The sequence below is a fragment of the Cannabis sativa genome, chromosome 9 (genome assembly GCF_029168945.1).
Source record: "Cannabis sativa cultivar Pink pepper isolate KNU-18-1 chromosome 9, ASM2916894v1, whole genome shotgun sequence".
NCBI classification, from domain to species: Eukaryota; Viridiplantae; Streptophyta; class Magnoliopsida; order Rosales; family Cannabaceae; genus Cannabis; species Cannabis sativa.
Window position 1 is genome coordinate 24,673,162 of NC_083609.1, and position 12,432 is coordinate 24,685,593.

A 12,432-nucleotide genomic window follows, 5' to 3' on the forward strand; every position below is an offset into this window, starting at 1 on the left:
ATATGGTGATGTACTTATTTTAAATTCAGGAGAACAACGAAAGTCGAGGATGTGATTACTTTTGTTGGATCGATCAAGCTCATCCTAAAAAACCTGCAGACACTACTCTCGGTTTGCGAAACCAAGTAAGGAGTTTGGAGAAAGAGAAGATGCACCATGAAAACATTATTAAAAAATTATATTTCATTATATTTATTTGCCTTTTCATCATTTGCCAACTTTTATTTCGTTAGAGATATTGTATGTGGTATGATGTTTATTTTATGTTTTTTAAGTATGTTGTCAAAGGAAAGGTAGCCATTTAAGTTGGTTCTATTAAAAATTTCTTAATTACTATTTGGTCATTGATTGTGAATGTCAATATGTGCGTAGTACAGTAATTAATGTAGTGTGAAATACTAGGATTTAAAGATAAATATCGGTAATTTTCACAATATAATCCAAAAAGTGTATAATAACTTAGTCAATATTGTTGTGTTTCACTATATTGCATTTTAAAAATACTTCAACTTTTTTTTCAAAGTTTTAAATTACATGATTTACTTACCTATGAGTTTAATGTTTAATAGATTGCTACCATTTTCAAACGTTGATGTTCAATACATTGCATTTTTGACAAACAGTAACCTTTATTTATTTTGATAGCTTTTAATTGCATTATTTACAAATGGTGAAATTGTGTGAACGCCAGAGTTATTATGTCTCATTACTGTACTGTACTTTAACTATGTGTTTAATGTTGAATAGATTGGTACCATTGTTTATAATTTTTAATATGTTGGAGGTATCCATATAATTGTTGTAAAGCTTGATGTTCAATACACTGCATTTTTGAAAAACAGTTTTTTTTTTTATAGCCTTTAATTACATTATTTAGAAGTGGTAAAATTGTTACAAAGGAAATTGTGTGACAGAGTTATTATTTCTCATTATTGTACTGTACTTACTCTTTTTGATCCAAATTTATGTCCAAGGCCAGAATTAATGCCTTCATCTCTGTAATGGGAAAGTACATAAGTGTAGGTATTTTTATTATTTTGGACATAATTGGAGTAAAATTGGTCAATTTCATTTTCAAAATAATGTACTTCACTATCCAAAACCTAACAGTACTGGCAAAATATAACAACAGTAATAATATTCACAATAATAATGGGAAAGTACATAAGTATAAGTATTTTTATTATTTTGGCTATGGACATCATTGGACTAAAACAGATAGTGCGAAAAAGAATGTAAAATTGGTTAATTTCATTTTCAGAATAATGTACTTCACATATTGTTATGGTAAAAAAAAATCCAAAACCTAATAGTAATGGCAAAATATAACAACCGAAATAATATTCACAATAATAGTAATAATGACCATACAGTAATAATAATCTGTTCCACCAAATTCTAAAAACTACCATAACTCTTACCCTATAGTAAATTATAAAATCACCAACATTAGTGCAATTCCAAATCACCTAACAGTAGTATGATGCAAGTATATAACATGACTCACTAAATATAATTTACGACCTAAAACCTAACTTTTGTAACCATTGTACTGAACATAGTAAATATATAAATAACGTAACTTTTGTAACCATTGTAATATACTACTTGTTACTTATGGCCAGCCTTTTAGAATGACGGGTTTTCGGGGACTTGCTCTTGCCAGTCCACATGTTTTCGGACCTGGCCTTCGCTGTGCTGAATCGGGGGTCTCGAGGAGACCTTGATGGACTACGTAATGGTATAGTTGTAGATGTTGATGGAAGAACTTTGGTTTTGCTCAATCCAAATTGCTTCTTAACTCCCTCCATCACAGCATGTTTAGCCTTGTTACTCTCGTGGGTGACAATTTTCCCAACACAATCCAGTCTGGCTTCAATAGGATCAAACTGCATTGTACATTAGGAAACCAATTCAGTAATACACATGACAACCAAATCCATAGAAACAAATCCATCAAAAAATAGATTGACAACTCAATTTTCAAAATATAAACAGTTAGTTAACTGGATGAAAACTTAAACTAAAGAAATCAACATTACATTACCTCTTCCAATATTTCATTTTCCTCGAATAGTGATTCCATGTACTTCATTACAAACATTCCACAATCGTGGCCATTTTGTTGTTGTGGGTAGTCCTTGCTTGAAGAAATAATTACAAACTCGCTGAAATTCAGGTCTCCTGGCTTGACAGGGGCAAACAATTGGTCCAAAGTCTGGAGCTGCAAAAAAATTAAAACAATCACAGTTGAGATTAGTGCAATTACACTAATAAAACGGCAAACCGTGTACACACGTGCATACCATCTCTACGCAGGTGCTCCGACGTGACCTCTTATGCATTGCAGAAGACAACGAGTCCCTAATTTCCACTGTTGTATTAACCATGCTCACATTCGCCGCAAACCAGTGCGGAGCACTGTCGGTATCCAGTAGGGGTACCACCATCTGCGACAAAGTAAAACAAAAAAAAGTCATTGGAAAATTGAACTACACACATTTGATTCAACACAAAAGTTTCAAGAAAATGCAAATTACAGTGTGACATAAACTCAAATCTGCATCGTAATAAAGAGTGGACCACTCTTGCTCCTTCGCCATCCTCTCCACAGTCATCGTTCTTCCAAGTAACTTGCTCTGCACAATAAGCACACATAATAGATTACATTTTGAATAAAAACATAGATTTAACAGAGTTTACAGCACAAATACAAAAGATTCATGTCCACTTTTAAATATCAAATTTCATACCGAAATTCTGGTGGGCATAAACCAAGTTCTCTTTCTTCCAATGCCGTTGCGCTTCTTCTCTCGAAAATTCATGATTTGAGCAAAGCAATCAATGACCTGACATTTACACAAACAATATCCGTTATGTTGTCATTCATACAATTTGTAAATGGCATTAACTAAAATAATGAACTACAAATTTCAAAGCACCCAAATGCCAACTTCTACGTACACTGTTTGATATATCGGTCTCCGGTTTCATGCATTTGAAAAACCTCCGCTCGACCTCAACCTTCCCAAAATGGGCTAACACTTCACTGAAATACAAAACAAATAATCAACAACGAAACGAATGTACTAATATCAACTACGTACACAGTAATCATGACACATGAGATTACCTCGGATCATTGGCGCTAGAGAAAATGTAACGGAACAACTCGTACTGTTGATTTGAGTAACCCTTCTTCACAGTGAACGGACCAATCACCTTCCCTCCAGATTCTTTGAATCTTTCGAACGCAGCATCATCAAAATCATCCTTCACGGTCTGCTCAACTTCCTCTTTTACAATAGCGGGGAGATCTTCTCCCCAAAAGTTCATAACCTCAAACGAATCATCAGAAACAACCACCTTAGTTGGAACAACGACCTTCTCTTCTGATAGATTAAGTGAAGGGACACTCTCTACATCATCAACATCCTCTTCCAATTGATCCTTCGTCCCTTCACCATCCTTTTCCTCGACACCCACGTCATCCTTCTTCTCGGTCTCCCCGTTGAACGAAAGCGAGCGCTGAACTTTGCTCGTCTCAGGTATCTCCAACACTTCTTTCATAGTCCCCTTCCCAAGGTAAGTGGAGAGTACCTTCAGTAACAGCTCTTTTGCGCTGCTCACCTTCAAATCAAGCCGGAAGACCTCATCTTTCAACTCACACACAGCTTTGTATATTGCGTCATTTGTGGGTTGCCCAACTGCAGCGGATTCAAAACTTGGCAGTAACACATACGTGTTAGTCAATTTCACTTGCTTAGTACACCAAAAAAACTAGTTAGCATATCTCTCAAATAAAATTCTAACGCATCAGAAAATTGAAGTACTAAATGTACCTTTCCACTTGTGTGACCACCGTGGTCTCGAATCCACTTGTACACTGACTTGCAGTGTTTTGTGGTCCAAAAGTCAATTGGAGCCACAGTCCGGTCCACGTGAGTAGCAGTCCAGTCTACGTGCGTCAAATATACAAGCTGCCACCAAACAAAAGTGCATACATATATTACCACATCAGTACACGAGAGAATAAAATTACTACCATCACAATAATTCGAAAACTTACCTGTAAAAATATCGTGCAACCGGAGACATTTTTGGTGTTCTTCGTCTTGTACCGGTGTAGAGAGCTCATTAGATATCGAAATTCGGCAGTCGCCCAATTCTTCTTCTTAATTGACCTTGTGTCAACTAAAGAATGCATGTAGCTAGTGCTGACCTCGATACCATTCTTCGGCAGCAACACAGTTCCAATACAGACAAGGAGAAACTTAATGAGAAACAGGTAGTCACTGTCGCTGGTTTCCTTAAGCTCATTCTCCAGCAAAGTCAGGGAATACCTATAGTCCTTGGCCTTAAAGAGGAGGTCAAACTCAACCAGGTCACGCTCACTTTCGGTTGCCACGGGTTCTCCGCCATCCCGGATTCCCATGACATCCTCAAACAGCTTGGAGGATAGTTGGATCGTTCTTCCAAATATCTCCAGCCGAGAAGAGGTTGGATCCACGTGATCGATCAGCCAACTAACTATCTTAGCGTCTATGTACGGGGCATCCTCCCTTAAAAATGTTGAGAAACCGGCATTTCTCACCATTTCTTTTTGAGCCTCGTTGAGCAGTGGGACTATTCTCCCCAAACGCTCGAATGAGCAACGGCCAGAAACTTGAACGTCCCCCACACCTTCGTTGTTATCAATCCCTGGCTCAGCAGATAATGTCTCCTTCACCTTCTTCCCTTTCCCTCTACCACCAACCTTAGAGGGGGAAGCCTCGACTTCGTATGAAGCCCAATTGTCAATCTCTTCATCGCTAAGAAGCTTGAATTGCTCCTTAAAACTACGAAGCACCTGCAATATTAAGACTCGATTATTAACAAAAGTACGCTAAATCAAAGATAAAAAATAAAAGATCCATAACACAGTCCAAGTCACTCTCATCTGCTTTAGGTTTTTCTTTGTGTGCATCAGCATAAGCATAGAAATTGGCTTGGCTGCATCAATTAAATAAAGGAATGGAATTATAAATATTATTTTCAAAACCAAAAAATATTACCACTAAAATAACTGCCACAAATAACTCACTAGTACTTCGCCCAAGCTTCCTTCGGATCCTTCTTCTTTATCTCTGCTGCATCCTTTTTGTCTGCAGCAGCCCCCCTCTTCCGTTTATATACCATTTTATAAACCTATTACACAAGACAAAATAACTTAAATTAACAAACATTCAAAACACTAAAATATTGGAAGACAAAGACTTTGAATAATTCATGCAATTGTCTAACATTTCAGTGTATTCATGACATCCCGACACTTAATTTTCTATATGTGTACAATAACAGGTAAGCATCTCTTCCCATATAACATAATTTCATAATATGTATTACATGGAAACTGTTAAGTACAATGTACCAATATGCCTAAATAATGGATTCTGTAAATTGTTAGTTTTGTTATAATTCTAATTTCCCAAAAGGAAAATTGAAATAAGATTAAAATTCAATTAAAAGCAATGTCAATTTCCCAAAATCGAGTGGGTTGTACCAAACCAACAACTCCAGTTACTGATTGGAACAAAAAAACCGCAAAGTACAGCAGTTCACAAACAATTAATAAAATAAACAAGTAATAATAACAATAAAAATCACTCATCTTGTTGCAAAATAGTCTCCCTTTGCTTCCAAGTTATCATATTTTCCTAAGATAATTTACTATTACAATACCATCCCAGCAAAGTCAGTTATACAGTATTCACTTTTAACATACAATGATGCCAACATATGTAATATAAAATATAGAAACAATTATATTAAGATTTTATTGTAGTATAAAGGTTCAAGGGTAAATAGGCATCTCAGTGTAGATGCAGAAGGAACATGAAAATATACACTGAGAAGAATAAATAATAAGGATCTACCACAATTTTTTAAACTTATTTTCTATCCCTTCCACATTTTTTCCCTATACCTAACATAGTCAAAAACTCCATAATTCTTCAAAGGAGAATGCAACTAATGTTTTACTTGCTAACTAGAGTACTTACTAATGTCTTATTACACTTCCTCAAGTATGAACATTAAGCTTTGATGGGGTTGCAAAATGGGACTTCTAAACCTTGTCCACTTCTATATTACTTTACAAAATAGCTTTCTTTTGATACTATTTTATAAGATGAATTCTATCTGCATGAGTGAAAAAATTTCGAAAGGGTTTTAATTTCATAAGGTCTCAAAAATGTACGAAAATTTTATTTTCTGTAGTACAAATATCTTTACAAAATTTAAAACATATATTTTTTTAAATTATTCTTATCCGAATTTTTAATAGTACTCCTAATTTATCTGTGTTAAGTTTTTAATTCAATACACAACTTGTTTGGTTTGATAATATCTCCTATTTCTATTAGGATATTTAAATTGTATGACATTATGCTCATTACCAATAAGTTTAGTGCCTCTAAAATTGGTACCATACTTACAAATACTTTTTTTTTTTTGAAAAATAAGCGTAAAGTTATATTGAATAAAGCTAGACCTCATGGTCATTACATAAAATGTTTTCCGGAACAGAATTGATCGGGATCGATCCATACACTTGGTGGGTAAAAGCCCACTTAGCGACATTGTGAGCCGCATAGTTACATGTCCTACTAATATTAGAAAAATTACAACATATTAAAGAAGGAGAAGACTTGGAACAAAAGGAGACATAGTTCTCAAGGGCCCAATGGGACGCCTTCCCATTGAGAGCATTGATTACTAATCTCGAGTCATTCTCCACAATTACATAATTATACTTCAAATCTAAGGCAACCGACACCGCCAGGCAACAGGCCGCCGCTTCTCCACAAAGAGCATCCGAGAAATCCAATCGGGACGTGTGAATAGAAACCACCCTTCCTAGATGATTTCTGGCCACAACAGCAGTGCACATACTCTCCAAACCCACGCGAACATCACAATTTAGCTTTATCCAGTCCAGAGGTGGAGGCGTCCAGCTATTCTTCACAGGCGGCGAATGACTAGGCAAGAGAGAAGTATGTGCCTCTGCAAAAGAAGAACAAATATGGTCAATACATTTTAGAACATTAGGAGAACAGTTATTATGTACCACGTCGTTGCGCATCCTCCAAATATTGTCCACCACAATCGAGGCATAAAGGAAGACATCCTCTACTCGGATGCCTCGCCCATTAAGACTCCAAATGAACTTCACCCAATCCCAAACCCGAATGCCATTATCACAAACAGGGAAGATCCCCCACGGAGAAGAACGCCACAAATGCATCGCTACATCACAGGAAAGGAACAAATGCTCCATAGTTTCCTCACCCCTGCCACACATCGGACAACTGGAATCATCAATCTGAAATCTTCTTTTAATCACTGCCCGAATAGGGAGAGCTTGAGAAAGAATGCACCACCAAAGAACTTTATGACGCTCCATGATGTTACTATTCCAAAGTTTATTCCAAAGAGCAGGAGCAACATTACACTGGGGAGCTCTTTCCAAAGCCTGAGACAGATAAGCCGATTTACTAGAGAAACGCCCATTACTTTCCAAGGTCCATAACCAGCTATCCTTTCCCAATCCAGGGGGGATTCCATTTTTCTGAATTGCTAAAACCGTCTCCTGGTCGAACAAACTTTTTAGCTTAGAGATATCCCACCCTCCCGTAGGCAAAAGTAGATCAGCAACACAGTTATTATCCAAAGCAACACTTCCATTTGGTTTCGGGATGAAACCTTTCAAGTGAGGGATCCACGGGTCCCTCCATATGCTAGTGTCTCTTCCATCACCCACTCTCTTGCAAGCCCCTTTCCGGATGATATCACTAGCTTTAACAACATTTTTCCAGAACCAGGAATCAGAGTCTTTGTACTTGCAATGGAGAAAGTCCTTACCCCGAAGGTATTTGGCTTTGAGGACCTTGCAACATAAGGACTGGCTCCCTGTCAGTAAATTCCAACCCCACTTAGCCAAAAAAGCAAGGTTCATTTCCTTGGTTTTCCGAAATCCCAGACCCCCCAAAGATTTTGGAAGACACAGCTTATCCCAAGCCTTGAGATAAAGACCATGGTTCCCTTTCTCAAAGCCCCACCAGAAATCACGGACCAAACCATCAATCCTATTCACAATCCGATTAGACAATTTGGTTGTTTGCATGGCATAGATGGGCATGGCCAGACCCACTGATTTGATTAGGGTAGCCCTTCCTGCTTTCGATAAAGTTTTAGCCTTCCACCCTTGAAGTTTAGATGTGAGGTTATCAAGGATGAAGTTAAAATCAGCATCCTTTTGCCTAGATCTGAAAAGAGGCAAACCCAAATATTTTATAACCCCCTCAGGAGTGCCAATTCCCAAAGCTTCCTTAATTCCTCTCCTCATACCATTCGGGGTATTTTTACTAAAAAATATTGAAGTCTTAAGCTTGTTGACCTTCTGCCCAGACCACGAACAAAACTTATCCAGACAATCCCACAAGGATTTAGCTTCATTAAGGTTAGCCCGGCCCACCAAGATGAGGTCATCAGCAAAGAAAATATGGGATAAGACCGGGCCCCCCCTACTTAGCTTAATCCCGTGGATAGCCCCCTTTCCAATCGCCTCTTCTAAAAGTCTGGATAGCACTTCCGCTGCACAGATGAAGAGGTAGGGGGATAAAGGGTCACCCTGGCGAATACCGCACGAGGGCACGATTTTACCAACCGGACCTCCATTGATACAAATATTGAGGGAGGCAGTTGAGATACACTGAGCGACCCAGCTGCAAACTTCTTGGGGGAAACCGAAACAGCCAAGGACGTGGTCAATAAAGTTCCAACTAAGCCTATCGTAAGCTTTGACCAGGTCTATCTTGATAGCAAAAAAACCTTCTTTTCCTCTCTTCTTGTTGAAAGAATGGATAATCTCTTGCACCAACACATTATTATCTTGAATATTCCTTCCTGGAACAAATGCAGCTTGAGTTGGGCAGATGAGGGAGGGGAGAATAGGCTTAATTCTATTTGCAATGATTTTAGAGATGACCTTATATATCACATTGCAGAGAGAAATGGGTCTAAAATGATTAGGTCTCGTCGGGTTTTGCACCTTAGGTATCAGCACAACGTTCGTGGAATTCACACCCTTGTGCATCCTACCCGATTCAAAGAAATCGCCGACAGCATCACAGAAGTCACTCCCTACTGACTCCCAGTAGTGTTTGAAAAATAAAACAGACATCCCATCAGGCCCAGGGGCTTTATGATTGCTCATAGCAAAGAGAGTACTTCTTATTTCTTCCCGGGAGGGGGCCTTGACCATTCCAACCTGGTCCTCATGAGAAATCCTTTCCCTAAATAAGTAGCCACAGTTCAGTGGCCTAGACACGTTAGATGCAGAAAATATGCCCTTAAAAAATTCCAAGAACTCCTGACCAATCGATTTCCGCTCATTAATCCAAACATTATGTTTGTTCAAAATGCAATCTATGGCATTTCTTCTTCCTCTAATAGCAGCCGAGAGAAAGAAAAATTTGGAGCATTTGTCTCCATCCTTGAGCCAATCAATTCTCGCCCTTTGTTTCCAGTAAACAGCTTTTCTGGTTCTTGCTTCATTTAGGCTCCGTCTGATATCACATTCTAAACTCCAATCTCTAGAACCAGCAGGCAACAACTGAATTCTATCAAGTTTAACCTCCAAATCTTTGATTACCTCATCAATTTTCCCAAATTGCGTTCTCTTCCATTGAAGGAGCGCCACTCTAGTAGCTCCTATCTTCTTAAAAACTCGGGCAGGAGCCCAAAGATGGCGCACAGAATCCCAAGCGTTAGCCACAACAAGATTACTTCTTTCATCCCTCGTCCAACTTTCTTCAAACTTGAAGCACTTCTTGAACTTGGGCACAGCCCCAACCGTATCGAGACATAGCGGTCTATGATCAGAAGTACTGGTCTGGATCGAGCAGAGAATGGCTTTGGGGAACAGATGAAGCCAAGTTTCATTAATAATGCCTTTATCCAAAGCCGACTTCACATGGCCCTCACCCGACCGGTGGTTGTCCCAGGTCATCATGTCTCCTTTAATATGCATATTGATTAGGCCCCGAGACTCTACCAGGTTAGAAATGAAAGGGATAAAGGGGTCACGACCCAGCGACCCCTCCCTCTCAGAGGGATTAAGGACAAAATTGGTATCACCAAATATCAACCAAGGACCTCCAAATCTATCCCCCAAAGTCATGATGTCGCTCCAAAATTGCTTCTTTGCATGGTTGTAGGGAGGACCGTACACACACGAGAGAAGCCAAGGGTGGGTTGGGGGGTCCGAATAGACTAAACCCGAAATATGATTACGAGAGGAAGCTATACATTCAAAGCAAAAACCAACCTTCCAAGCTAAAATTATTCCCCCCGCATTGCCTCTGGGCGGCACAGAGATATGAAAATAAAAGTGAAAAGCTTTCAGAATACGTACCAGGGGATTGGCATCCACCTTGAGCTCAGTCAAAAACACAAAATCCGGAGAGCGCGATCTGAGCAGGGACTTCGCCCCGAATCGAGCGCCCGAGGTGCCCCACTGACCTGCGGGTTCCCGAGCAACACCTCTCATGGCGCCTGTGGAGGAGATTTGACATACTCCTCCACAGGGTTAATCGAGTGAACAGATAAGCTAGATCCAGATTCTTCAATCACAAAGGAGCCAATCAGGTGATTCCTTGAAACTCCATTGTTGCAACTAGAGCTCTCACCAGAGGGCTCCTCCGAAGGTTCCTCAGAAAGATCATCACCGGCCGCACGATTTTCTTGAATTTTTTTCTTAGTGTCCCAAGGAAAGTCTCGAACTACACCATGATAAGTTCTCACTAATTTGTGAGGTCTCGAGCATAGAGAAGCGGATCCCTCAAATTTCCTCTTTTTAAAAGGTGTAGTACGCTCATTGGTTTCAGAAGAAGGCGGCACACCAATATCACCACCCAATTGTTTGATCTCATACAAATCCAACTTACCAAAGTGTTTCAAATCATAAAGTAATTCTTCTTGTGCTTTAAAAAATTGAGACAAGAAAGAAAGCAAAATCAGTTACATAATGATAAGATCACTAAAACAATATCCAACCTAATATTATAGAACTTGTGAATTATATTTTTGGGGTGTTGCTCAAAAACATATGATACATTTATATCTTTAGTCTTCACCGTACACATAACTGAAAAAGATAACATCTTTTTCTCTAATACCTATACATAAGGCCATAATAATAATAACAATACAACTATTTTTATTTTTTTTGGGTTCAGATTTTTAAATTGAAATGAGTTTTGTCATATTGCTCAAAAAATCTCCATTTATCCAATCCCCAAATATTTAAAATCCAACCAAATCAACTAACACATTCCATAAATACATACATCAAAATACCCAAATCAAAACCCCTAAATTATAGTACAATGCAACTAATTCAATTTAAACAATGCAACTCTTTATTGCAACAAACTCAATCAAAATACCAAATCACATATTCATAAATAACTAAAATAAAAAACTCATAACACACAGTACATTCCACACTAAGAACCACAACACATGCACGGGGGGAGACAGAGAAAGAAATGCAAACTCCCTTAAACACAGAACCAGAGACAGAGAGATAGAGAGAGAGAGAGAGACAAAGAAATACCTCGACAAAGATATGCAAACTCCCTTCACCACCTCACCCTCCACACCTGAGACAAAATGAAACTATTAAGTACACGAAAATGGAAAAACACCACATTCCCTTCAAAAAAATATTTTTTTTTCTGTCAATAAGAAAATGTATGTAAAGTAGAACGGAGTAATGTATAACTCACCGTCGACACCCCCCCTCTAACAACTCCAACAATGGCACTTCGAGTAATGTACACCACAATGTACAATATGGGTTTTACTACCTCAAACGAAAATAGAAAATGGAAAAACAAAATGGAAAATGAAAAGAAAATGGAAGAGGAAGAACTTTGCCCTAGCAGAGATGAAAATGGAAAAACGAATGACAAATAGAACAATAAAAGAAAATGAAAGTGAAGAAGTGGAGGAGTGGAGGAGTACGACGGTTGATTAGACTTGATTGATGGATGGATGTCACTTTTCACTTTTCCATTTTTAATAAATTTAAATTTCAAAAAAAGTAACCGGTAGCCATTTTTTCATACCTAATTACCCCTACATGAACCCCTACATGAACCCCAACCGTTGGATCAAATTAACTACCCATCAAACGGTTACAGTACATCACGGATTGAAATCCGTGTCCGTACAGTAACGGGACGAAATCCGGTCCCTATATATTATATCACATGCTCTACATATATATAATATATATTACTCATATATATACATGTTATATATTATATATCTCACATATATACATAAAATAACATGATATAAATTTCAAATATCATATATATAATA

At 38.1% G+C, this 12,432-nt stretch overlaps 2 protein-coding genes across 2 annotated transcripts; both read right to left on the reverse strand.

Moving 5' to 3' along the window:
- Positions 1-469: 469 nt before the first annotated feature.
- LOC133031163 (uncharacterized) lies at positions 470-3,745 on the reverse strand. The gene is made up of 7 exons (XM_061104589.1): positions 3,134-3,745; positions 2,965-3,049; positions 2,754-2,849; positions 2,541-2,639; positions 2,307-2,450; positions 2,048-2,224; positions 470-1,889 (listed from the first exon to the last, which is right to left on the reverse strand). Exons 1-7 carry the CDS (start codon positions 3,568-3,570, stop codon positions 1,605-1,607), a joined length of 1,323 nt encoding a protein of 440 aa, XP_060960572.1. The 5' UTR covers positions 3,571-3,745; the 3' UTR covers positions 470-1,604.
- On the reverse strand, positions 3,745-4,916 carry LOC133031164 (uncharacterized). Its single transcript, XM_061104590.1, has 2 exons — positions 4,070-4,916; positions 3,745-3,980 (listed from the first exon to the last, which is right to left on the reverse strand). Exons 1-2 carry the CDS (start codon positions 4,595-4,597, stop codon positions 3,756-3,758), a joined length of 753 nt encoding a protein of 250 aa, XP_060960573.1. The 5' UTR covers positions 4,598-4,916; the 3' UTR covers positions 3,745-3,755.
- Between the last annotated feature and the right edge of the window lie 7,516 nt (positions 4,917-12,432).

Excerpts from the sequence above, each read along its gene's own strand:
- LOC133031163 (XM_061104589.1), bottom strand. The coding sequence starts at position 3,570 with ATGAAAGAAGTGTTGGAGATACCTGAGACGAGCAAAGTTCAGCGCTCG. Across the intron at positions 3,050-3,133 it reads TCTAGCGCCAATGATCCGAG|TGAAGTGTTAGCCCATTTTG; the intron begins GTAATCTCATGT and ends TTTGTATTTCAG. Across the intron at positions 2,225-2,306 it reads GGAGCACCTGCGTAGAGATG|CTCCAGACTTTGGACCAATT; the intron begins GTATGCACGTGT and ends ATTTTTTTGCAG.
- LOC133031164 (XM_061104590.1), bottom strand. The coding sequence starts at position 4,597 with ATGGTGAGAAATGCCGGTTTCTCAACATTTTTAAGGGAGGATGCCCCG. Across the intron at positions 3,981-4,069 it reads GTTGCACGATATTTTTACAG|CTTGTATATTTGACGCACGT; the intron begins GTAAGTTTTCGA and ends GTTTGGTGGCAG.